General features: G+C 40.4%; 2 protein-coding genes across 3 annotated transcripts in view; one reads left to right on the top strand and one right to left on the bottom strand.

Moving 5' to 3' along the window:
- Positions 1–81: 81 nt before the first annotated feature.
- npc1 (Niemann-Pick disease, type C1) lies at positions 82–26,653 on the top strand. Its single transcript, XM_054759323.1, has 25 exons — positions 82–240; positions 7,315–7,443; positions 7,526–7,632; positions 7,800–7,945; positions 8,624–8,791; positions 8,864–9,113; positions 10,393–10,475; positions 10,561–10,931; positions 11,074–11,300; positions 11,432–11,532; positions 12,220–12,322; positions 12,405–12,594; positions 13,914–14,096; positions 14,164–14,278; positions 14,371–14,498; positions 16,789–16,923; positions 17,007–17,096; positions 17,203–17,393; positions 17,465–17,580; positions 18,371–18,500; positions 18,587–18,772; positions 19,229–19,460; positions 19,535–19,648; positions 20,215–20,377; positions 20,443–26,653. The coding sequence occupies exons 1-25, from the start codon at positions 160–162 to the stop codon at positions 20,523–20,525; spliced, it is 3,822 nt and encodes a 1,273-aa protein (XP_054615298.1). The 5' UTR covers positions 82–159; the 3' UTR covers positions 20,526–26,653.
- The window catches only part of cables1 (Cdk5 and Abl enzyme substrate 1), a 24,487-nt gene continuing 20,652 nt past the window's right edge, over positions 23,815–27,649 (bottom strand). For both annotated transcript variants that reach the window (XM_054759337.1, XM_054759345.1), the window contains 3 exons: positions 26,251–26,357; positions 25,960–26,167; positions 23,815–24,753 (listed from right to left, as the gene is read on the bottom strand). In XM_054759337.1, coding sequence (XP_054615312.1) covers positions 24,613–24,753; positions 25,960–26,167; positions 26,251–26,357 — 456 coding nt within the window. In that variant the 3' untranslated portion in view covers positions 23,815–24,612. The remainder of the gene's footprint in view (positions 24,754–25,959; positions 26,168–26,250; positions 26,358–27,649) is intronic.

Here is a 27,649-nt window from a genome sequence, read left to right as displayed (position 1 = left end):
ATTTTAAGGTGTAGTGCACTGTGTACCACTTGATGGCAGTACTGGAGCTACTTTGTGTCTCAACCCTGAGCAAATAGCAGGACGAAGAAGAAGCCCACAACAAAATATGCAAAAGTTTAACAGCGCTGTCACTTCCTTTGGCTCTTTTCACTGAGAGTTATGGGCTTCTTACCGGACAGAGGCGGCCTACTATGTTTAATTCTGCTAGTTATCTTACTGTTGGAGGGACATTTTCGATGGGTAAGTCATATCTGTGACGCTTCCACTGACTGAAAACATGACTCAGCTCGGTAGAAAGGCATTCCTTGTATTCTAGATCTGGAAGCTTTAAATAAGTTAAAGTTAGCTAAATGAAATCACAATCTGCACCTAAATCGTTTTGTTGCCCAAGTCAAGTGTTCATGTTAGCGTTGATATTTGCCATGGAACACCTCGTCGCAATGCTTTGTAATTCGTCTTCCATCTTTAATAGAAACGTCAAGTTAGCTTTCTTCTACCTTCATTTCTGCATTCATCCTGGTGTGTTTAAAGTTGACAACAACCCTCTGCAGTGTTTCGGGCACTTTTGTGAGCAGCTTTGCCTTTGATTTAACTCCTGAAATGCTAGCTTCTGAAATACCAAAGAGACATGGTTACTACATCACAGCATATCATCAGCCACCCCATTTAAATACGTTCAGGCGATGACTTTACAGTATTCAGACTTTACTTTACAGTATTCGGCTTAGGATACATTTGGACAAAGCTGTTATTTATTTATTTGTATTTTTTTTCAAAGTCTCAACTGAAAAGTATTTAACACCCATGTCATGCCAGTAACTGGCAATGTCATTGCTTTCATCCTGGTGTTTTGTTAGCTTTTTGACTGGATAACGAACCTCTGCGCGGTTTCAGGCGCTAATTGTGAGCAGCTCTACCTCTGATGTGAATCTTGGATTTTGGTTCTAACTTGAATTTGCCAAACTAAACTAGAAACCGCCTTTCCACTAAAATTGTGAATGAATGTTGATAGATGCTAGATGTGACTTGAGTACAGGTTCATACATCACAACATATAGCAAATCTCATCAGTGCTATTCAAATATGTACATGTGATAACGTCAGAGCATTCAGAGTAAAAAACAAAAACCAAAAAAAACACGTTTTTTTTCTTTTTTCTTTTGCAAAGTTTCACTAGTGACAAGGTGGTAATATGGCCAGCACTTGGTGATGTGACTCTATACAAAAACACTACATTAGCTGTGTAGTAAATGTATTTTGCTGTTAAGCCAGTGTTGTTTTGGCTGATATATTTTCCCGTGTAGTTAACACACATGCTTCTATTTTTTTCAATCATTTACACCAACAAAAGTGTGGTCATGTCAGTAAATTGCCAAAAATGGCAAAAAGTGTTACTGGCTACTACCGCAGGCTTCACAACTGCTATAATACACTTGGCAGGCCAGTAGTTGGTGATGTGGCTTAGTAAAGAAACACTACTTTAGCTGCGTACACTTTCCAGATGGAGCACAAATGCTGCTATGCTGCTTTGTTTCCACCATTGTTCTTCGGACTCTGATGTACCTGCTCATACTTTTAACATACGACCGGAAAGTTGGGGATGTCCCAATCCGATCTCGCCGATCCGCTGTATTTTGAAGATCGGATCATATCGGCTTCTGCCACGAGGTCAGGCCGATCCGGTTGCTGCCACCCTCCACAAGAAGAAAATACAACACCACCATGTCCGCAGTGTACGGTGGTGAAGTTAGCTTCACATTGGATTTTGGATATTTGGCTCCGTAGCTTCAGCGGTAGTTCCCCCTCACTGTGTCAAGACTGCTGTGTCATGGTGCAGAGAGCTTGTGCGGGACGTCTAACACTCCTAAACATGTCGAAACTGCGACAAAAAACGTTGGAAACTCCTGTTGTGGAGCGTGAATGGAAGCAAGCAGGGTTAGCTTAGTGCATGCACATGTGCGCGACTCAGGCTGGATGAGTATATTTTCACCGTGTTGTGTTTTACCGCATTTATGTAAGGACCATTTTGCAATGCTCACTGACGACATGCAGGTTCTGAGCGAAAAAAGACGAGAGGCGCGTTTACTCTTGGACCCTGCTCGTATCAACCGTCAATTGCCATTCTTAACACACACAACACACTTCCGGCCTTCAAAATAAGAGCGCTCTTTGTTACATTTGTCTAATTGTGTAAAGAAAATAAAGGTGTCATAAAAATATCTTAAATTAATAACGCGATTGGAATGACATCTGTGACTACATCTTCTTTAATCACAAGCACGGGCATTACAGTTTGTTGAAGATTTTGTAGAGATAGGATTTTTGCATTTCATTCATGGACATTTGATTCACTAACCCAGATAGCACGCACTCTATACTGGTAGAATAAGTGGAAAAGGTAAAAAACTGAATTCTAAAAAAGTGAAACGTAATTTTGGGGGAAAAAAACGTAATTTTGGAATAAATAAAAACGAAAAACGAATTTCAAAGGGCCCTAAGAGAGTTTGTAAAAAAAAAAAAAAAAAAAAGTCATATATTCTAAATCACACCACAAATTGATCTATAACCATGTCAAATGATTAGCCCTACCCTAAAAGTATTTTGTAAGCCTATTTTTTGTCTTTTATTGGATGGACTTTTATTGGATAAGGGACCTTGCAAAAGCCAACCAATATTGTTGGTCATGCTGTGTAATAAAGTAAATTAAGCAATACTTAGGTTGCATTATTTTTACGCTTTGAAAAGCTATTTTCAGAAGCATATTCATTTCCAAAAATTTGTGTTTGTAACAAGAGCTTCTTATTATTAAGAAAAAAAGGCGTCCGTATCGGATCAGCAACACTAAAAAAACTGGATCAGATCGGAAGACAAAATATGTGGATCGGGACATCCCTACCAGTAAACCCTGTTTATTGATGAGACTGAGGTGGAGAGGGTGAAAACCTTCAAGTTCCTTGGCACACACATCAGCGAGGACCTCACCTGGTCTCACAACACCCAACAAATTCTGAAGAAGTCCCAAAGGAGACTGTACTTCCTGAGAAGACTGAGGAAATTTGGCATGTCCACCACAATCCTGAGTTGCTTCTACAGATGCACCATCGAAAATGTCCTTACCGCCTCCATCACTGTTTGGTACGGTAACTGTACAACACGTGATAGGAAGGCACTCCAGCGGGTGATCAAGACCTCACAGAACATTGCTGGGGCAGCCCTCCCCTCACTGCAAGACATTTATACATCTAGAGTCCTACGCAGAACACACAACCTCATCAAGGACAGCACACATCCACAACACTCATTATTCACACTCCTACCGTCTGCCGCTACAGGAGTTTGAAGTCCAGGACCACAAGGCTGGCAAACAGCTTTTACCCACAGGCCATCAGGCTTCTCAACGAAGCACTCACACACGCCGCACGCAACACACACTCATAGCACTTTATTTATTTATTTATTTATTTATTTGTATTATTTATTTGTATTAATGTCTCTTCTGTTGTTGTTGCTTAATTTATTGGTATATATGTTTATGTGTTTATGTTTCTTATGTTCTTATTCTTTCTTGTGTTTTCTTTCTTTTCTTGGAAGAATGAACAGAATAAGATTTTCATTGCATGGTATAACTGCTGTTTTACCATGCACATGACAATAAAACTTTCTTGAATCTCTTGAATCTTGAAAGGCTAACACTACCCAGTGTTTCCCACAGGACTGCAATATATTTGTGGTGGTGGGGAGATGTGTGCTAGGAAGCGCAGTTACGATGCATACCACCACCTACTGTATGGAGTTATAGCGTCAAGCAGTGGTGGGCGGTGCATTTGGTACATGGGCCTTCAGTGGGGAGGGGACTAAAGTGACCCATCCACCTCAATACCACCGCTATCACCTCGCAATTATAAAAACATCAATAATACACAAAAACACAATATTACAATACGTGGCCTTACAGAATTGGCGATGAATACCATTATTACTAACGCAAGAAACCCAATTAACTCGTTATCTTCCAGTACATCGTCACTCAAAAACTCCAAACCTCTACACTACAACATCATCATAAGCAGTTCAGAATCGCTATACTGTGATGGAAAAATGATTAGACCACCCTTGTTTCTTCAGTTTATTGATCCATTTTTTATGCCTGGTACAACTAAAGGTACATTTGTTTGGACAAATATAATGATAACAAATATAGCTCATAAGAGTTGAATTTAAGAGCTGCTCTCCAGCAACTTTCATGGTTTTCTTGATAATAACCAAAATCACTTAAGTTGTTACATGAATAGCTATAGAAATGTACTGCCAAAAAAATGTTAACAATGGGGTACAATAGGAGTCAAGGTTTATAATCACTGTAAATAAATTATATAACAGTAATAATAAATATATAATTATAGCTGATGAAAAGGTTAGTAGTTGACAGAAACATAGTTGGAGGGTGAGTGAGTGATACATGAAAGATGTGTCATGTTTGAATAGATATAGATAGACCCCTGTGATACCATCACTGTCTAAAGCTGGACACACTGCGTGTTTCTGTTGAACAATTTAGACACACATCTAGTGTTTTGAAACCATAAGTATTGTAATGATAACAAGAAAGCAAGCTTGTTAAGTGACACTTTAAAAAAAATAAGTTAGCATGAACATGATAGCCACTTTTAGCTCGCCTGTCACGGGACAATAACGAGCTAGCTAGCTGCCACTGAGAGGTGAAATGTGTCAACAAAGATGCCAGAAAGTCGAATGAGATTGAAACGTTAGCGATCACACACGTTGGCTTCGCCTGTGACGAGCTGTTGTCAATTCTCACAATAATAAAAGTGAACATCGACACAAGACGCGTACCTTAACTGGTCAGACATGCGCGAGGGCCAACAGACAGGCGATTCCAGTGCATGTTTGTCAAAATAAAGCACAGTGAAACATTTTTAGGATATTTAAATTATTTTTAAACTAATTGTGGTCAACATGTGCGTAAATTATGAGCTATATATGTATCTGTATAGCATATACAGTATATCCATTCATACAATATAATAAGTCAATGTTGTTTTCAAATAAAAAAAAAAAATCATTTTTAAGGTGTGGCGGCTTATATTTTGTAGTGGCAGGCTGCCACAATCACTTACATGTAGCGTAAACCCAGCGTGATAGACTTGTTAGTCGGTTTGTACCAAAAGTGCTGCCATTATAGATGGCTGTTTCTCCTCTCTCATTCACATCTATGGCGATCTTTTCTTTTCCGTAAATTAAAATAAGTTATTAATCATCAATGTTATTTACTTCGCGTTAGATGATACACTGCATACTTGCAGCGTGCAGATCAAAACTACGTTTTTAATTAATTTATGGGAGCGTGTACATAACCATGAAACTCTGAAACTTGGAAGGTCGTAACTGGAGGACCACCTGTTCTAGAATTTAAGTTGTAACTGTACGTCAGTGCTCCTGCTAGGCCTTGCTAGACCTGACTGCCCGCCACTGGCGAGAAGCTACATGCACAGACAGTCCCATTGTAATGTGTTCATGACAGAGTGAACAGGTAGCACCAAATCTATTTGTGGTGGTCCAAGCGTATCTGTGGTGCCCTGCCATACATAAATGAATGTATAGGAAACACTGCTATTTTTTTTTTTTTTATGTACACTTCAAGACCGACTTTCTAATATTTGCATTTTCAGACTCCAAAAATGATAAACTGCCAAATTGAGACGTAAACTAGTAAGAGCTGTGATCTTCCTCACAGCTGGGAAAAAGTCCAATATTTTTGATCTTATGCATATTTGGATTTAGATGAATAACCCATGCCGCACATTTTCTGCTTTGAGTAAGGATATGTTGAAAAATGGAGAGGCTTTGGCATGTTGTTAGAAAATGTCACTGTCATGCATCATCCACCGGATGTGATTGAATCAGGGTGAGAAACTAATCATTCTCTCATTGTCATGCATTGTCACGACTACCCATCTTAACTCAAACGTGCATCACACTGGTTAATCAATGCTCCACAAGGGTCAATTACCGTAATGAGAAGTCTAGTCATCGGTCAGGGAAATGTTGATTTGTTCATTGGAGTAAATATTAGGGTTATGAACGATGAACCAAGGCAACCAGATGTCCGGTTTGTCAAGCGAAGTCAGCTTTGATAGGCTCCCGCATACCCCCGCGACCCTAATGAGGATACGCGGCATAGAAAATGGATGGATGGCATCTTTACTTCTATAATGTAAGATTAATGTCTACATAAACAAACATTCCTACCCTCACCTATGGTGAAAGGACAAGATCGCGGGTAAAGGCGGCCGAAATGAGTTTTCTCCGTAGGGTGGCTGGGCTGTCCCTTAGAGATAAGGTGAGAAGCACTGTCATCCGGGAGAGACTCGGAGTAGAACTGCTACTCCTCTGCATTGAGAGGAGCCAGATGAAGTGGCTTGGGCACCTGGTGAGGATGCCTCCCGGACGCCTCCCTGGTAGATATTAAGACATAGAGTGTTAAACAAACCTGGCAGGTTCATGTACAACAGCAACTCTTACATGCCACCATTATTTAGGCACAAAGTAGGCCAGAGTGTCGTGCCACTTTTTTTCTCATAAAACACTTTAGTGGACTAAGTGAATTAACTTCCTTAAGTCATTGCTTCCAGCAGAGAGCATGTGAGCACTGTGATGCTGAATAGACAGGAAGGAGAAAAGACTGGCAGCTGCAGAAATGTTGGACACGTTGACCATTTTTGACACATTTGTGACGTATATCGTTCTCTTGCGTGCATAACTTAATCATACACCTTACAGTCACTTTAACTTGACTAAACCGCTGCTGTTTTCTGTTTTTATTTCAAAGTATTCTCCTTAAATGCCACCTTTGAAAAGCAGAAGTGAAAAGGGTATTTTCTGACACACAAGAAAGTACATTTTAAACAAACGTGTAGTGGTCTGTGGTATTTTTGAAGCTGCAGAGACATTGCTGTCATACTAATGGGACACATCATTAGGTACACCTATACAATGAAATTCAATACATGAGCTATTTCAAAAATCCTGCCTTCTTAAAGGTTTCATTATAGTATTTTTCACCAATTATAAGTCTCAAAAGGTCCCTCCATAATGTAGCCTTGATGCTGGAGTTTAAAGTGCTCTTTTAGTAATATTTTATACTCTATACTCTATCTTTTTATACTCTATACTCTTTTAGAATATTTTCATAGTTATGGCATAGAAAAATGTTTACGGCCTTCTAAATTTGGGTTGTCTGGATATGTTGTGTGTAGATTCAAAGTATAAATGAATGATTTGTGTTATTACCAGGTGGAGGCCCAACACTGTGTGTGGTATGATGAGTGCGGTGAATCGGAAAAGGTCCCCGGAAAGAAATACAACTGTAACTACACCGGCCCCCCCAAGGCTTTGTCCCCCGATGGCTATGACCTCCTCACAGTAACTATCCTGATGATTCTCTATGACTGATTGGTCACAGTTTTCAAAGGCTGATTGGTTCTTTGATTGTGTACAATTAAAGGAGCTTTGTCCCGGGTATGACTATGGAAGTCGCAACCTGTGCTGCAATGCGGTGCAGTTGCGCACTCTCAAAGGAAGTCTCCAGCTGCCCCAGCAGTTCCTGTCCCGGTACTCTCTTGGTTATAATATTAACTAACAGGGCCGATCACATGCCACTGGCTCTTCTGCTTGCATGTTGCATATGCTTTTGTTTTAACCGTTCCAAATAATCCACCATGTCCTTTTCCTTTTTCTTGAATTCTCCCACCCACCAACCCCACTGATTCTACATACAGGTGTCCCGCCTGCTTCTTCAATTTGATGAACCTCTTCTGCGAGCTGACGTGCAGCCCGCACCAGAGTCAGTTTATGAACGCCACCAAGTTCAATGGGTCCAACGTGCTGGAAGTGCAGTACTACATCGGACAAACATTCTCCAGCGGTGAGTTTGCACACCACTTGCCACATCGATGATTGTCACAGCTTATCTGAAACACCTTGTCCAGTCCACCATGGTGAACCCAGGATGAAAAACTGTACTTAGAATCACACAAACTAAGCGTTATAATTCTAATCTTCATTAAGGAAGTTGTCTTTTTATCATCACAACCAAATCCGCAATCTCTGTAAGGCTTTACGGAGAAGTGAGGGACCTATTAAATAACACATAAAAATTTTTAAATTGGATTTTTTTTTTTTTTTTTACTTTACTTTTTTGTTAACTTTTCGTAACACTGTAATCATTTTGTTTTATTACAAAAAAACTTATGAGGTTTTGTGTGTGTGTTTTAATGTGTTTATATATTTATTTTTGTGACAATTTCCTAAATTTTTACAAGCAACTTGTGGAGGGATGGATCATGGGTCAAAGAAAAGGTTACACATTTTTTTGTGCTGATGTGCAGAAAGTAACTGTTCTTTTGCTAACTTAACTTAACATTACTTAACTCTAATTGCTAACTTGATGTTTTTGTGGGATTAAAAAATTATTATTATTTTTTACATTATTTGTTGTTTGTTTTTATTATTTGTAATTAAAAATACTTGACTCTTGATGGCATAAGTAGGTGGTATACAGTTGGGTGAGGTATGAATATTTGGTGTTCCGTCACTTTGGCAGCCATGTACAACGCCTGCAGGGATGTACAAGCACCGTCTAGCAACGTGAAGGCCTTATCATTGCTGTGTGGCAAAGACGCAAAGGACTGCAACGCCACTAATTGGATCCAGTACATGTTTGATATAAACAACGGGCAGGCTCCCTTTCCTATCCTACCAATATTCTCAGGTAAATCATGTTTATTGGGTCTTTCTGCCATTATCATGAACTGTCTATGAAAACAGTCTTTTGTTACTCCAGATGTTCCTGTGGCTGGCTACACCCCCATGAACAACAAGACATACGGCTGCTATGAGGGGCTGGAGGACGGTTCGGGGCCTTGCTCTTGTCAGGATTGCACAAAGGCCTGCGGACCCAAACCCATCCCTCCGCCCGTCCCTCCTCCCTGGACCATAAACGGTATGGATGCCATGACTGTCATCATGTGGATCTCTTACACGGCCTTCCTGTTCGTGTTTATCGGCTCTGTGGTTGCTGCATGGTGTTACAGGTAAAACAAGGACAATTCTCATTTATTTTTACTGAAGCATTCTTTTTTGCTAATATGGACTTTGTGGCTATCTAGGAAAAGGATGTGCTTTGCTAATACTGTATGTACTTTTGTGATTTATTCAGGAAAAGCATCCATTTTTTTTTTGCTAATATGGACTTTGCAGGGGTCTGCAACCTTTACCATTAAAAGAGCCATTTTGCCTCCTCTTATAGTAAAAAAAAAAAAAAAGAAGAAAAAAAAAAAGTCTGGAGCCGCAAAACATTACACAGCTCATAAACTTTTAAAAGCTGTAACTAAATTCAACTAACGTAAATCTAGCTTGCATATGTAGGCCTTCTTTGAAATAATTTAAACACTTGACTATGTAAGCCTTTTTGAGCGGTTTCCATATTTGTGTAAAATTAAAACAAAACGTAGCCAATTTTAAAATGATATAGCCCATCAGAGTTGACATATCAGCGTATCAGTGTTGTTTGCTCAATGACTGTCTTTGCAAAGGGAGGCAATCTTTTATTTTCTGAGTAATGTTTATTTTTTAATCCGGAGAATAGATGCACTGATATTTTAATGTATTATCCATCTGTGAACGGCTTCCCCCTCTTTGCGACCTCACGTGCAGCCCAGTGTTGCCAACTTGGTGACTTTCTCTCTAAATCTGGCAACTTTCCAAACCCTGTTGGCGACTTATTTTCTCAAAAGCGACAAGCGACAAATGTGGAGACTTTTCCTGGCATCGTTGGAGACTTTTCTGACGTTGTTCTGCGGTTGCTGCAGAGAGGTCCGCCCCGCCCCAAAGCAGTCACAAGCGGTCAGTGCACAGTCAGCTTCCGCGGCACACTATCGGTCTCTCAAGACTCACCACCTCGGCGATTAGCTTGTCACAGGCCCCGAGCACATAGCTGCAGCACGCTTCTCGTTGTAAAACATTTTGCTGTGCTTGCTTCAGACTCAAATTCAAAAGTACCTCACCTCACTGCATACACTAGCCTACCTCCCCTTCTCGCTCATCCAATCAACCATCAGAACGCAGTCTAGATGCATTCACAGACTTGCGGTGATTCGAATATTTCAAACTCTTTTCGAAAATGCACATTAACTCCACTTCAGTGTCAAGAAAATCACTGCACTCGGCGAAGGGAGCCGCAACAAGAAGGCTGAAAAGCTGCGGGTTGCTGACCCCTGATCTAGGGAAAGGATCCATTTTGCTAATATGGACTTTTGTTTATGTAGAAAAATTTTCATTTGTTGCTCATATGGGTTTTTAAAATGTATTTAGGAAAAGGACAATCTTGTCGGAGTATGGGCCCATACTGGACAGCAATAACCCCTTGTCTCTTAACAGTGATAATCCTGACACAGGTACATCAGACATGTTTTCAATGTGTATGTGTAATTAAGTAAATAACCTACTACATAACACCAACTAACCATTTTCTGTCTGTAGTCAACGCCTTGTGTTGTGAGACACTGGGCGAGCGCTTTGAGAACACGCTCAGAGTGGTATTCAGCTCTTGGGGCTCCTTCTGCGTGCGGAACCCAGGTCTGGTCATCCTGGGCAGCCTGGTTCTGGTGGCGGCCTCCTCCGGGGGTCTGGTCTACATGCGCATCACTACCGACCCCGTCGAGCTGTGGTCCTCCCCTGGCAGCCAAGCACGGCAGGAGAAGGACTACTTCGACAGCCACTTTGGACCTTTCTTCAGAACCACTCAGCTTATCATCACCACTCCGCTCAACAGCACATTTATGTACTCGCCCTACTTCGGAGGTTCGGCTGTCCCCTTTGGGGCTATCTTGGACAAGGAAATCCTGCATCAAGTGAGTTAGAGGGATGAGTGTGTATTGATTACAGACAAAATTATTTCAGTTAACTTCTGGACTAGGTGTTAGAAAGGGAAGCAGCTAAGCAACTCAGAGTCTGTGGTTTTTAGTTGTTGTTTTTTTTTCTCAAACCATCCAGGTGCTAGACCTGCAACTTCAAATTGAAGCCCTGGTCGGAACATACGAGGGCGAAAACGTCAACCTGAAGGACATCTGCTTGGCCCCACTGGCCCCTTACAACAACAACTGCACCATTCTGAGCATCCTCAACTACTTCCAGAACAGCCACGCTGTGCTGGACCACAGCATAGCAGACGAATTCTACGTATATGCTGACTATCACAGCCACTTCCTCTACTGTGTCAGGTTCACATACCACCCTTTGGCTTTCAAATCGCCATAAATGCGTTTTTAAAATTAGCATAATACTCAAAAGTGAAACAGTCAGTTTGGTGGTGAAAGGTTGGGTATAATGTATGTATAATGTTTTCTTACAGTGCACCAGCATCCCTCAACGACACCACTCTACTGCACGATCCCTGTCTCGGGACTTTTGGAGGCCCAGTCTTCCCTTGGTTGGCCCTCGGGGGCTACGACTGTAAGCTTTACACACTTTTAATGATGTGCAGGAGCAACAGTTTCAGTGACAAAGTGTATGAAATTGTATAATCACGCCACTGCAGTTTTTTTACTGCACTTAGAAGAGCACTGTTGGTCAAAGACCTTTAGTACACATATTGTAGCTTTATTTAACCCCAGTTGCACCTGACCAGCTGCTGCACTATTGTTGGCACAACATGTTTGTGGCCACAACATAATAAAAAAAAACAAACAGCTATATAAAAAAAAATTGTGCCATTATCCTTAAGATAACAGTTTCATTTGACACTGTCAGTGAGGCCTAAATTACCAAAATGTTTGTATACAAAAGACAATGATAGCAACAACAACATTATCTGCTAGTGCTTGGTTTACCTTAATTTAAGAGGGGGCAGATAGAGAATTCATAGAAAACAAAAAAAACAATAACAGAAGCTTGCAACAACAACCTGCGAGTGCTTGGTTTAGCTTAATTTAAAAGGGAATTAATTGCCAGAGAAACGCGAAAAGGGTCGATTTAAGTTGAACGACCAAAATAGAAATTCAATAAATAACGGCATCACTGCAGTAACAGTAATTTTAGCGTCTGTCTCTTTAGGATCCACCCTACAACTGATCTTTTCTTGTTAGAATATGGCAGATGATTTCAAATAATTATTGTTTTTTGGCATTTTCTCCTCACCAGCCACCAACTACAACAATGCGACCGCCCTTGTCATCACCTTCCCCATCAACAACTACCTGAACGACACCGTCAGGCGAGGCAAAGCTCTAGCTTGGGAAAAAGAGTGAGACCTCATGGTTTTTTTGGGGGGGGGGGGGTCAACCTATGATTCCACTGAAGTCCTTCACTATAATTCTGCATTTCAGATTCATCCGCTTCATGAAGGACTTCAAAAACCCCAACCTGACCATCGCCTTCACGGCCGAAAGGAGCGTTGAGGACGAAATAGACCGGGAGAGCAACAGCGACATCAGCACAGTGGTGCTGAGCTACGGCATCATGTTCATTTACATCTCTTTGGCGCTGGGTCACATCCACAGCTGCAGGAGATTACTGGTAAGTGTGTCTTTTCAAAATTCACATTACGCATTCAATAAAACTGGCTCAACCTGCCATGCGACTTCTTGCCTCTGCAGCCTGAGAGGGTCAGTTTAGTTTTGTTTGGATAATACAACTTGGCAGCTAAAGTCATGTCAAGGCGATTATTATGTGGAGAATTCTCCTTGTACATTAACCCTTTTTTTCACATTTGTAATAAAAAAATATTATAATCACATTTTGCTACAAATTATCATGATAATCGTTTTCTCCTTACATCAAAATGACCAAATATGTCTCCTTGTCACATAAAAGGTTGAAGAACAGATTCCCAACAAAAAAAAAACCCTCCTTTTAACAGGAATAGAACTTAATTATCTATTCTCTCTTTTCACGGTGGGGAAACTTTCCATGGGAATTGTTGGTAATTTATGGATATTGCTAGCGATGTGTGGGAATTTACAGGAATTAAAAAAACAGACAGCAAAAATGATAGTCAAGGTTAACATTTTTTGCCATCCAATAAACTTACATTTGTTACTGTAAATTCTGGTATATGAGCAGCACCCAGTAAATTTAGAGGAAAAACGAGGCATGTCATAAAATGACATTGTAGCGCGCACAAGTCTGTGAGGACCAGGCAGCTCTTTATTTGACAGGAGCCAGTCATAAGCTGTGAAAAAACTTGACGAGCTTGTCAACCCATTGGAAATTGCAGGAGGTCATTACTCATTATAACAGTCTGGCTCACGGTGTCGTCCTACAAACAACATTAAACTCATCATACAGCAACTTAACACTCAAAAGGTCAAAAAAAGGCGATCCTGTCCTAATTTAAAAATAAATAATTTAAAAATGTAATCAAATTTTGTGTAATATAATTCCTCAGCTAAACTTGCCATCTGAGCTTTCTGGTTCTGCCCCTTTGCAAAGCCCAAGAGAGCGATAAATGTTATAGATGAGAGAATAATGTGCCTTACAACAGGGATAGCATTAGCAATAGCAGTAGTACAGTGCAGCGATCTACATTACTGTATGTACTGAATATTGGAGGGGATTTTGGCACATTTTTGGAGGGTGCGCTACCCACATGTTTAGCTATGTTGCTCCTTCCACAATCAGCACTAATGCACTAATCATGTTGTCCAATGATATAATATACAATGCCAATTGGGGAAATCACTGACTGACATACGAATCTTTTTTTAGGAGTTTGATGGACAGTGATTGGTTAAAGGTGTACCGCACCTGTCGCCCAATGTCTGCTGGGATAGGCTCAGTGGTAGAAAAAGCATGGACGGATGGACCACAATAACAAGCTTTCTGCACACACACAGGTGGACTCCAAGATTTCGCTGGGCATTGCAGGCATTCTCATTGTGCTGGGCTCGGTGGCCTCCTCACTGGGCATCTTCAGTTATGTTGGCATTCCCCTCACCCTCATTGTCATCGAGGTCATTCCGTTCCTAGTGCTGGCTGTCGGTGTGGACAACATATTCATCATAGTGCAAGCCTACCAGGTATGTGCACACACGCCTCGATGCATTACCCATTGCAGTCATGGCTTCCATTGCATCTTTGCATCAGAGAGACGAGCGGATGCCCCAGGAGGAACTTCATCAGCAGATTGGTCGTATTCTCGGTGATGTTGCACCCAGCATGTTCCTTTCGTCCTTCTCGGAGACGGTGGCCTTCTTCCTGGGTATGACAACAAATGTGGCAATGAATCCGATTTCAGAATTCAGATGGAAATGCTCATGTGGGCCACATACTGATATTGATGTTGTCTTGCAGGAGCTCTGTCCAACATGCCGGCCGTCAGGACCTTCTCCCTGTTTGCTGGCCTAGCTGTTTTTATTGATTTCCTGTTGCAGATCAGTTGCTTTGTCAGCCTTCTGGGCTTGGACCTGAGGAGGCAAGAGGTGAGCTAGAACGTTTGGTAATACATTCAAAATGCCTTATAACTAGGAGCGTCGCAAGATTAAAACGATATTTCTCGTTTGGAGACAAGCTGTCTCGTGAAAACAGGGCAGCCAGAAGCCAATCAGACTATGAACTATGGCACCACTACTGTGAATGATAATACACGTAATATGGGAGAGGCAGTGTATGATGCAGGATTGGAAGTGCGCATTTAGTGCTTTATGCACACTGTAAACCTTGCAATCTAAACTACCTTGTTACCCCAGCGTTTTTTTCCATCGGAGGTGAACATCTGCCGCCGAGTTAGTTTTTCTCCATTGGTTTGGCTCATATCTTGAAACAAATTACATTCTCAAAATAACATGGCCAAACTGCCAAACAACTTGGCAGTTGTTCACAACAGAACTGGCCTTGTCATTCATTTAATCAAATTGCAAATGTCTTAGTACATGTCTCAAGTCTAAGTCTAAGTACATCTAGCACAATTTCCAATTGAATAGATGTTGTTAATCTAAACTGATTGTTGATTCTCAGGTCTAATGTTTGTTCTGTCCAAAACTGTGTTCTGTCCAAAATTAGTCCAAAATATGCTGTTATACCATGGATACCATGTATGGATCTTTTGGAACATTGGATAAAGGGATTGTTTGACAGTCAGATGGAACTTGCGCAGTGATGCAGTCTTTGACCAGACAGACAGCAGTGTGTGGATGCCCAGGAAGGTGAGGACGGTGTCTAGGAGAGGGAGGGTGAGGACAGAAACCATGAAGAAATGTCCGTTGTGATATTATTATCTGCATATTATTTTTGCTAGATTTGGTTATTACACTATGGTTTGCTTAACACATTTTCTCATTACTCTGATGTATGGAAGTTAATTTATGTTTTTAAATATCCATCCATCCATCCATCCATCCATCCATCCATCCATCCATCCATCCATCCATCCATTTCCTATGCCGCTTCTCCTCATTAGAGTTGCGGGGGCATGCTGGAGCCTATCCCAGCTGACTTCGGGCGACAGGCGGGGTACACCCTGGACTGGTCGTCAGCCAATCGCAGTGTTTTTAATTAAAAATAGTTAAAACTTCCTTGGCAGTGTGAGTGCAATGTGTGATGTCAAACCTCGGATGCAATTGTTAATTGTAAAATCCATCTTCTGCACCACTTGTCTTCAATAGGGTGACTGGTATGCTGGAGCCTATCCCAACTGTCTTTGGGTGAGAGGTGGGGGTGGGGGTACACCCTGGACTAGCCATAACTATAACGTAAAATCTAAAATCCATTTATAATTTTTTTTGTTTTAGACACAATTAATACTGTTATATAGACAAAAAACGAGTACAGGAATCACTGTCAATGACGAACTGGGCTAAGACTGAGAGGTGGACATGAGAGATATTTCAGTGGTCCTCTGCTATCACAACAAACATCCAAACATTTTGACTTGCAGTGCTTACACTTTGCAAAAGGGACGATGCAATTTGGTGGCATTGACAATTTGAATGGGAAAGAAATTTAGTTTTAACAGATGAGAAGTGTTTTGGCAGAGGTATGAGCTTTTGCAGGTAAAGCATGGTGTTGTGCAGAACCATCCCAAATTTAATTTACTAAAAGAACCAAGAGTGTTGAGAAAGTCCAGTCTGCTTCAGGAAATGAGCCAAAACATTGAGAAGGATCTTTGCATTTTGGTGGCACTGACTATTTATAGTGGAAAGAATTAACTTTGAAGCATAAATGTGCAAAGTTACTTAATATTTGGCAGATCGAAACACGATTGCTGCATCAGACATCTATCAAAACATGTAGTACCATCTATTTCACTACTTCCTAGTACAACAGTCTAAGCATCATGGTAAATGTAGTTCTTTTATTGTAAACAAAAGTATATTGTACTACAATCTGCAATGTATTTCATGTGTCTTTTCATAGCTACACGTTAACATAAATTATTGGTAATTGCAGCCACAACTGCCGTCATTATTTACACTTTTTACATTTTTAGTTTTTGTTTCAGTTTGTGGAAAAAAGTTCAACAGTTAAAAGCATCATGCTTAGTTAGGTCATGCATGCAAAAGTTATAAAACATAAAAATGTACCTGCATTGTTTTGTGACTCAGTTAAATAAAGTCTGTTTGTCCAGTCCTATATTTTGTCTTTGTAGGTTTCTTAAAAGTAATGTCAAAATATGATCTCGTTTCATGAACCCAATATTGTGTATTGTCTCGTCTCGTAAGCTGAGTGTATCGTGACACCCCTACTCATAACAGAATGTCTGTTCTTCTTGAGGCGAATCGTCTCGATATCATCTGCTGTGTGAAGCTGCCAGAAGGTCAGGGAGAGAAGAATGATAGCATACTGTTTCGGTTTTTCAAGAAGTTGTATGCCCCATTCATCCTCAAAGAGTGGGTGCGGCCCATCATTGTAAGTGTCTCACATCTGGAACATGCATGATTCTATGATTCTATGTTGCCTTTTCATGACAGTCATAAATAATGTCTGTTCAGGTGGCTGTCTTTGTGGGAGCACTCTCTTTCAGTATCGCCGTGGTGAATAAAGTAGAGATCGGACTGGATCAGAAACTGTCCATGCCTGATGTAAGTGGCTGCTAATGCTAATTGGTTCTTGTAAGATAAAAACACAGCAAAAGCACTACTAAAAATAGAATGACACTCATTAGAGCTCTTTACTGTCCTTGGTCAGGACTCGTATGTATTGCAGTATTTCAAGAACATGAGCCAGTACCTCCACACAGGCGCTCCGGTCTACTTTGTAGTAGAGGACGGCTTGAACTACAGTAGCCTGGAGGGCCAGAACGCTGTGTGCGGTGGAGTGGGCTGTAACAACAACTCGCTGGTGCAGCAGGTGTACTCGGCCTCGCTCATCAGCAACTAGTATGTCTCATACCTTCAATGCGTCATCACAAAGACAGACTTAAAAGGGATGTTTCAAATTTTTCTTTTAGCTCTACCATCGCCTTCACGCCATCCTCTTGGCTGGACGACTACTTCGACTGGGTGAAGCCTCAGTCCACCTGCTGCCGCTACTACAACACCACGGGGGCCTTCTGCAATGCCTCTGGTACATTTTTATCAAATGTCAACAGGCTTCTCACAGTCGTTGTCTTTGCACATGTATTTACAGGCAGTCAAACACTGAAACTTTTATACTCTCTCAAGTTGAAATATGCAGAATTACCAGAATAGTGGCCGAAAGTCATTATTTAGTTGTCGTTTATTTATGTTTATGAATCACATTGTGTTAGTAACCATGCAATATGTTAGTATACAGTTATTTTTTTGCCAGCATGACTAAAACGAAATATCAACTTTTTGCACAAAATGTAACTATCTTTTACTAAAATTCATAAATGTGTTTTTTATACTTTTTCTATCTATAACAAAAATATGTAAAAAAAGAAGCCAAGTTCATTTCTGAGCCACAGCCAAATGTTTCGGCACACAACTGCATTGACTCAGCTACAGAGAATACCAAGCGGAGTTACATCCATCCATTTCCTATGCCGCTTCTCCTGCGGAATTACATATACATATAAATTTTATATATTGTGCATGAGTGGCCTTCATACCTTCATAGGATTTGTACAAGTAAAGGCACCCTTTCAAATAGACAACTTACTTCCAGTGAACCCGTCGTGCTCTCTCCAGTTGAGTAAATGATACCAGTGGCCACTTCTGAGGAAATATTATGTCAGCCTGAAGACAGCTAACATAAATTCACATTAAAAGTTGTTACCGTTAGTCACTCTAGAACAGTTCACCCTTTTCTAGAAGCCATGTATTTATCTGTCAGAAAAAATAAAATAAAATAAAATAAATAAATTTAAAAAACTCATTGCCTTGTTGTCTAGTGGTGGACCCATCCTGTGTGCACTGTCGACCCATGACCCAAAGCGGGAAGCAGAGGCCGGTGGGCGACGACTTCATGCATTTTCTTCCCATGTTCTTGTCGGACAATCCCAACATCAAGTGTGGAAAAGGGTAATTCTATAAACTAAGCTTTGTGGGCGTGTGTGAGATTTTTGTTGTTGTTGGTGATTTGTTACTCCATCTGTTTCTCTCTGCAGTGGGCACGCAGTCTATGCCACAGCAGTGGACATTTACCCCAACAACAGCAAGGTTGGAGCCAGCTACTTCATGACCTTTCACACCATCCTGAAGGAGTCCTCGGACTACATCAATGCTTTGAAAATGGCCCGAATCTTGGCAGACAACATTAGTCAGTCCATGGACCACAAGGTTTTTGCTTATAGGTGTGTTGTACTTTCACACTATAGCTTTAAATGCTGTTTAGTTGAATTATTGTTGTTACCTTTGCCAAGGTAGTTTTGATCATTTCTATAGGAACCCTATTGAAAATTGGTGTAGATCTGGATAAAGGTAACAGCCTAAGAACTACCAAACAAGGATGACTACAAAATACAGTGCTCCAAGATTTTTAATTTAATTTTGTGGGGTCTCTCTCTCTCTACTAGTCAAGCACTAGTGTGGCGCTAGCCTTGATGAGGCTTTTACTATGTGTGAAATATCAGCACTTATTTTGAACATTGTGGTCAAGGCCATAGGTGAGGAAATATGTCAGTAGATAAGCACTTAGTAAAGAAAACACTAAATGGCGATGTGTGACCTTCAGTCCTCTTCTAGACAACTAGTCTTCACAAATGTAGATTTAAATATTAAGGATTGTCTATCAAATGTCTTCTTCACAGCGTCTTCTACGTGTTTTACGAGCAGTACCTGACCATCGCCTACGACACTGCCTTCAACCTGAGTGTCTCCCTGTCGGCCATCTTTGTGGTGACCACTGTGCTCCTAGGCTTTGAGCTGTGGTCGGCCGTGCTGGTGTGCGTCACCATCGCCATGATCCTGGTCAACATGTTTGGCGTCATGTGGCTGTGGGACATCAGCCTCAACGCAGTGTCCCTCGTCAACCTGGTCATGGTGAGAGGCGGAACGCCACGAGGCTAATATGAATGATGATGGCAGCAACAAGAGCTGAGTTGTTGTGTTTGCAGGCTTGCGGTATTTCCGTGGAGTTCTGCAGTCATCTGGCTCGGGCTTTTTCCATCAGCATGAAGAAGAGCAGAGTGGAGCGGGCCGAGGAGGCTCTGGCTCACATGGGCAGCTCGGTACGTCTCACTTTGACTTCACCCAACCACTGTATGTTTTGCAAAGAATCTGGATCTTACGTCTGCCTTGAGCATGTAACTTTACTACTACTAACATAACTACCACTAACACTACTGCTATAATAATAATAATAATAATAATAATAATAATAATAATAATAATAGTGCAAATTATAGTACAATAGATCCCCTTTTATTAAGGGGTTAAAGTTCAAGACACCCAGTGAATGGCAAATAATAGACGGACCCATAAAAAGCCCCAAAATGCCTATTTTTTTATACTCTTGGATGTCGAAAAACTTGATGTCTCATGAGAGGTGTTAATGTTTCAGGGAAAAACTTGAATGCATGTGTCGCCAATATCCCTCACCCATCGTTATTTTAACATTGTCACTATACACTGTACACTCTACACTATACAAGTGTATGCTTCCAATATGTGTGTGTTTGTTTCATACTGTAGTGCATAAAGGCATGCCTGGATGACTTTGGTGTGGAAGAACTTAAGAACTTGTATCATGTCACTGAGCGTTAAGTCACTTTGTCGACCGTGTCCTTTACCGCAGGTTTTCAGCGGGATCACGCTAACAAAGTTCGGCGGCATCCTCATCCTGGCGCTGTCCAAGTCGCAGATCTTCCAAGTGTTCTACTTCAGGATGTACTTGGCCATCGTGCTCCTGGGGGCCGCACACGGCCTCATCTTCCTCCCTGTGCTCCTTAGTTACGTTGGTCAGTAGCGCTTTAAAACGCACCTATCATTCTGTAGCTTTTACTAAACGTGCACCTTCTCGCAGGTCCCTCGGCAAACAAGGCAAAATTGTTTGCTGCCAACAAACGCTTTGTGGGTACCGAAAGGGAGCGGCTCCTCAACTACTAATCGGCTGAGCGAGACCATTTTTGTCTGAGAAGATGACCCGTGTGGGTGTGAGTGTTGTTTTTGATCTTCTTGCCGCCGTTATTGACACACTCATCATCAGCACCGCCCGCCACTATCGTACGTGTATTGGACTCAGGAATATTTCACAGGCGGGAGTCATGACCTTGCTCCTCATCACACTACAAGGACTAGATCGGCTTGGCTATCGTGTGACATAAAAGCAGACTGTGTACTTTCAGGGGATGATGATTTGGGAAACTTTAAAGGGCAAAACTGGTCAGTTTTTAAAATATATGTAACAGTTTATAAGAGCTAATTTTTCTGCTGAGTCAGAGCGAAAGCTATCATGTTTGTTTGTACCAAGCAAGGACGCAATTACACTTGGCATTACTCAGGATTTTGACTGGATGTGTCCTAACCACTCCTGACTTCAGCAAAACATGGTTTTACTCTTCATTTTTGCAGTCACTCAACCATTTATTTGTAACATACAAAACACGCATGTGTGTGTGTGTGTGTGTGTGTATATACTGTAGCTCGGACGGAACTAATTTAATTGACACACCCTTGCCAATAATGATTGCTAAGTTATGATTTTACATGATTTACTGTGGCGAGAAAAACCCTTGTTTAGCATCATTAACTGTGACATTGAAGCTCCTTCATAACTGGAAACAGGTCCTGGTGCACAATGGAGGCGTGTTCTTAAAGGAGCAGTACCACTAAGTATATTTTTAAGTGATATTGTTAGAATTGCTTGTTTTGGAGAGATAGAGACTGAAGTGGAAAATTGCATTTGAAGCTTCTTGACACAATCATTCCTTTTCGGGTAGTACTTTTAAAACAATTTTAATACATTAAAAGGTTTTCAAAAACAATATATTTGTAAGGTATTTGTTGTGTGGTCATGTCCCTTGTAATGAATGGTTCGGCCTTTAATGCACCTGCACTGGGACCACTAGAGGGCGCTTGAATCAGATAATATTACATTGAAACAGGAGTGACCATTTTTTTGTATCTTGTAAGGCAGCCTATGCACGCGCACACATTAAGTCATTGGAACATCCGCTATGATAAACAATACTTATAATTTGCTTTGCAGGTACACGTGCAAATTTTACTCAGTCTCGACCAAACTGCGTTTTTGTCCCTCACAGTTTGAACATTTTGTGGATTACTAGCTTGCAGACCATCACTTATTCATGGGCCGGGCCGTGAGACTAAAGGCTGCACTTTCAATCTGGCTGGGAGATTAAAATATTCATTCCTTTGCATGCAGGTGGTGTGTGAGATTACGCAATGTAGATTCTCACGTTCCATCTGCAAGTGACTCAGCAGCTCAGGAAGTTATTTCATTCATACATCACCTTGGACACGATTTGAACTGGATACTGCCTAGTCTTTAATCAAATGTGTTCAGGATGAAGGTCATTTGGAGGAGTACTTAGAAATGGATAGTAGACTATATTGTGAATGAGTGATGTGACGTGAATTATACACCATGCAAGTTATGATTTGTGTACTATCTCCCATACAGTCTGTCGGGATGAAAAATAACTTTTAATTGTCTTGATGAGCCGTGCACCAGCTGACGCTCCTCACTGATTGGCCGAATGATGAGCCTCCCTCTCCTTTGTCCTCCCCCCATTAGATAACAGTCAAAGTTGACAGAGCGCAGTTTATGAACTGAGCTTTCTTTTACGATAGAGCGGGCGTTGGACCTCAGTGATCAGCAATTCTCTTCCATATGGGAATAAAAAGACTTCGTAGTTGTAATAATACTAATTTTTTAGCTAAGTAACAGCAAGAAAGTAGCAAACACATTATCTTGTAACCACTGAAAACTCCAGCAGGGATCCCCAAAATGTTCACCCTAATTCCAAAGCATTTAGTGTTGGTATTTTTCAAATAATAATAGTGATATAACGTCCCTGTTAATATTAACAATTGATGTTTACATTATTTATCTAACCCCAACCCTTCCCCTGACGTAACCCTCTCCTAACCTGACACTAACTACAACCACAACCCAATAAATAAATAAGCCCTAATCTAACCCTAGCACTATTGTTTTTCTGTTTGGATTTCTAGCTATCTGAGTATTATAAGCACTTTTATAAACAATAAAGCTGTATTATATTTAGCAAGTAGTGTCAGATTAAACGTAAATGAAAAAGTATACAAAAATATATTTTATTATCAGTTATGCTTTTGTATTTTTAATATAGTGGTAATAATAATACAATTATTTGTTGTCAATGAGCATTAATATAAAATATTAAGGATATTTTCATATCAAAATGTAATTAAAAAATTGAATTAAAATGATTTAAAAATAAAAAAATAAACTATCCCCAAGCTTTGTCCACAGCTCAGCAGTGGTCTTTGAAAGGCCATCGAGGGCTCCCAGCAGCACCAAACAGGTTTATCAATAAGTAAGTGGAAGAGACATTCAATGTCCTGCTTTGCGTCACTGGTTTTCTGTTACAGTGGCTTCAGTTGTCTCCAAAGGGACTGTAGAGTCTGGAACAAAAGGGATTAGGTAGCCGTGTTAAACATGAAGAGGATCCGATGGACCTCGTGGTGTTCTCTTCGGAGAGGTGGACATCATGTGGCTCTTCTTGCTTGTCTTTAACATTACTAAAAGGAACCACGTGGTGTTGTAACTTGCAGAAGAAAGTGGGTTAACGTGCCATCGGGCCCCACATTCCCAGCGTCTGTTTACAAAGCTGAGCCAAACATGGAAATGTCCTGAGTCACGGCACGGTGATGGGAAAAAGGACTGGGTGGAAAAACGCCACCTCAGCCGAACGTTGTTATTTTCCAGGGAAGGGGGGTAGACGGCATTCTTGTCACACCCCCCAAAAAGGATGGTACACATATTTTCACAATGAGGGTCACTTATGTGCTTAGGAAGGCCTGTCAATGGAGGCCTTTATGAGCCGCTGAGGGGGAATTAGGCCGTCAATGGGGGCCGCTAAGCTGCGCATGGTGTGCATCCTCGCGGTTTGTTTTGATGGCGGCACAAGACCGCAGTTTGCCTTGTTTACCTTAGCAAGAACACTATTTAGTCACAAGTACATGCACATACTCATGTTTGGGTACGTACCTCAGTTTGAAGCATACCGTGTAGTGTACATAGTATAGTATCTATATTGCTACGTGCGCTACTACTTGGGATGTTGCAAAACATGATGTTCCCATGTTATCCACACAGGTTTGTCATGGATCAGCTTTCTGCAACTGTCATTTTGAAGAAGTAAGTTTACACTAATAACATTAGGAAAATAATCACACAGCTCACTCCTTGTTCAGACAAGCAAAAGTGATTTATTTACAACAAAACAAGCAAGAATTGTTGCCCATCAGTTCTTCTTTAGTGTTATAAATCTTTGGGCTTGCCAGCATAAACAATTCTATTTTGCTCACTTTAAAATCAGCAAAAACCTACATTCCCATTGTTACAATTCGGTGATTTAGTTTTTTTTCTCCTGCAAATATCAGATCAAATGGCAAAAGTTTGAACGCGTTGTCATTGAATAGCATGAAAAAGTGTGTCTAAACTTTTGAGTGATATGTACATGTGTGGTGGTCTTTTTAATACGAAGACACATGCCAAAGAAGTCTTATTTATTTGAATATTTTCTATTTTTGCAACCATCCTGAGCGCCCTTACAGCACCTTAAGGTGCTAGCAATACACTCTAACATAGAGCACGGAGATTAGACACTGCTTAAAGTGATTGGAATAGCACGATGGAAAAAGAAAAGAAAGGACTTTCTCATGAAGATACTACAAAAGCGAGCACAATAGTCCCAGAAAAAAGGTCCGTGGAACAAATTGTCACGATTAGTTCCAGAGCGTGTTAAAAAAAATTGAAATTTTCTGGAAAAAAGTGCACTTTTTAAGAAGATGAGATGAGTCCCTCTGAGTCACAAGCAGTCACAAAACAAAGCAGATTGATGATTTAAAAAATGGTGAAAAAAAACAAGTCCTCGAAGTCTAAAATATACAAAATGACTGCACACTGCAAGGAGGAGGGTGGAAGCAATCAGGGGGCGTCGGTCCCCCTGACAGCCCACCAACGCTAGGAGGTCTGCAGCAGGCGTCTGTAGTGTGGCATGACCTCGTGCTCCGGCAGGTGCAAGTTGAATTCCAGTGCCACCAGCACAGGGAACTCGAAGGCAATCAGCTCCCTGCGGTTCACGCGGAACCTTTCTTCCAGTTTCTGCAAGAGGAAGACCAAAAAAAGTACAATAGTGAGGAGGGGGTGTGGCTAAATGTAGGAAGCATTGAGACAAACAAACCAATCTACTTCCTGTCTACTGAGGTGCCTTTGACAATGTGTAATATAGAAGAAGCCCCTTAGAATATTTCACTGTTATGTCGCAAATATATCTTGCTACTTTTTCTGTTGACTATCTTATCATGCATATAAAACAGGAGTGTTTTGTTGAAAAAAGGACAAGCAATAGAGATTTTGAAGTAAAAGAATACACTGTTTCCTGTTTAGCAGCTCTGGGGGGAAAAAAGTTACATTATGTTTTGTAATAGCAAAGAAAATAAATACATATCACAAAACACCCACATTTTATGTAGGCGCTAAATATTTCAAAATAATTATTTATATATATTTATATATATATAATTATTATTTTTTTTTTTTAGATTGCAGCTTTATTTTAAAAATCTAAAAAGAGAACTTGTGAGGAAAAAGTTCTTTCCGCACAAACATACCGAAACCGTAGACCTGGGAGCCATTTTTTATTGGCATGTGGTATATTGTAAAAAATTAAAACAAAAAATAAAAAAAATTAGGTGCTAAATATTTCAAAATAATTTAATTTGAAAATTTTAATATTAACATTTTTTTCATTTTTTTTTACTAAATTTTTTTTTCTCACAATTTTCAAAATCATACATTTTAATTTGTTTTTTTTTTTAATGTTCAAATTTCAAGTACAGTGGCACCTCAGTTTTCGTGTGTTAGTTCCAAAAGGTTCAACAAAATCGTATGGAACCGTAAATCCAATTTATCTGTTCCAGACACTATATTCAATGAATTATTAACTGAAATATGAACAAATGAGTTTGTAGAGAACATAGTTTTACGTGCAGGAAACGATGCAAAAATAATTAGAAATCACCAATGGATGGAACTCTTTGTTGATGTGGACCTCGACATAAAAGGAATCATGACAGCTGGAACGTGTGAACATTTTTACGTAATTGTAATCATGAAACAATACTTTTTTAAAAATTATTCTTTTGTTGCAAAAGTTAGTTTCAAGTGTTTACAATTCTATGTCATGCAAAGTTGAATCATAATTCAGAGACCGATGAAAATTCTATTTCCTACTTCTCATTATTCCTGAATGCAGCACGAGGTGGACGTGGCTCCACCTCGTGCTGGCGGTCTGCAGGCGGTCCTTACGTCTATGAGTAGCTTGACCTCATGCTTTTTGAGGTCCCCGCCAATCTTGGCCGCCAGGAGGACGCAGGCTCCGGCGCAAAGTTTGCGGTTCTGCTTGTTGAGTTTTCCCTGAAGGACCAATTTCTCAAAGTAGACGAAAGCCATGGCCACCGTGGGCTCCTCGTAGCCGCACTCGTCCTGGGCCAACTTCTTTATTTCCCTCTTCAGGCTACGGAAGATGAAATGGAGGTTAATGATGGGAAACGTTTCAATGAAGGCGTTTAATCACCAACGCAATCTCATTTGTTTTACCTCCTGATCTTGCTGAGAGTCAGACGAATGTGAGGGAACTTCTCCTTGAAGGTTTCGTTCATGTCTTTCTTCAGGTCAGAGGGTTTAACGTACTCGATGACCGTCGTCTGCCAGGAGAGAAAGCAGGGCGGCGTTAAAACATCCAGTTAGAAGAATAGTTCCTCACACACACACACACACACACACACACACACACACACACACACGCGCGCGCGCGCGTATCCTCACAAGGATGTTGTCATTTTTAAATAATTTTATTAAAAATATCAATAGATTTTCTGGAAATAAAACATAAAATATATACAATTTCCTGTTTACTATTGTTGATTACTTACTACTTATGTATGCAGTTTTTTTGTGCCAAAATTAAATATAAATCTAAATGGATCATTTTTTTTTAAATAAAAATAACTAATATAATGTGTTATATTTTCTATGAATTCGCAAAATATAACAAAATATATGTATTGAATCTATTAAATATAAACATCAAATATATAATATGAAAAAACTCATCACAAATATATTGTTGTGGAATTAAATAATTAGTAGATAGTGTCGCCCTATTTCATGTCATTATTAAATATTATTAAATAATTAGTAGATAGTGTCGCCCTATTTCATGTCATTATTAAATATTATTAAATAATTAGTAGATAGTGTCGCCCTATTTCATGTAATTATTAAATATTATTAAATAATTAGTAGATAGTGTCGCCCTAGTTCACGTAATTATTAAATATTATTAAATAATTAGTAGATATTGTGGCCGTATTTCATGTAATTATTTCATATTTAAATCATTGACAGTCTGCCTAAAAGCAGACCAAAAGGCGAGGCATTCGGCGACAGTGTGTATCGGAGAATATAGGTGACAACAGCCACGTGGCCCCGCCCATCTGTGTTGGCGGTTTGTGAGGTGACTCGGACTGGCCTGATGTCCTCAGCTACGTTCCCACCGGGCCTCGGCTTCCTGGCCCTGACATCGATGTGCGGTGCACCTGTTTTTAACACTTGACCTTCGTAAAGCGACAAAGATGAGCGCATAAGATGACAGCAGCGTGCTGCCATTGTTCAGATAAGGAGCGCGACTAAAAATAAAATCAAAATCAGCCCTTTCAGACTCTCACTGATGCACTTGCACCTACCTAAAAAGAAACGCTGTAAACTAGGGGTGTCCAAAGTGCGGCCCAGGGGCCATTGCAGCCCGCAGCTTGCTTGTTCTTTCTAAATGATATTACGCTAATTTGCGTTGTCACCGAGAACACAAAGCTTCTATGGCTTACTGTACAATATGCTGACCTGCATTGGATTGCTTTGAGCATCTTTCATGTGCACATCTGCGTGGTCCCCGCATCCTTCCATCTTTCTGTATCAATGTTTTTGAGAACTGTATTGA

Source organism: Dunckerocampus dactyliophorus, chromosome 2 (assembly GCF_027744805.1).
Source record: "Dunckerocampus dactyliophorus isolate RoL2022-P2 chromosome 2, RoL_Ddac_1.1, whole genome shotgun sequence".
Lineage (NCBI taxonomy): Eukaryota > Metazoa > Chordata > Actinopteri > Syngnathiformes > Syngnathidae > Dunckerocampus > Dunckerocampus dactyliophorus.
The sequence above is the reverse complement of the archived record's forward strand: the minus strand, read 5'-3'. Positions and strand labels throughout refer to the sequence as shown.

Bases quoted from the DNA above. Each gene is read 5' to 3' on its own strand.
- npc1 (XM_054759323.1), top strand. From the start codon at position 160: ATGGGCTTCTTACCGGACAGAGGCGGCCTACTATGTTTAATTCTGCTA. The intron at 7,946-8,623 runs GTGAGTTTGCAC...TCACTTTGGCAG, and splicing joins CGGACAAACATTCTCCAGCG to CCATGTACAACGCCTGCAGG. The intron at 18,501-18,586 runs GTAATTCTATAA...TTCTCTCTGCAG, and splicing joins AACATCAAGTGTGGAAAAGG to TGGGCACGCAGTCTATGCCA.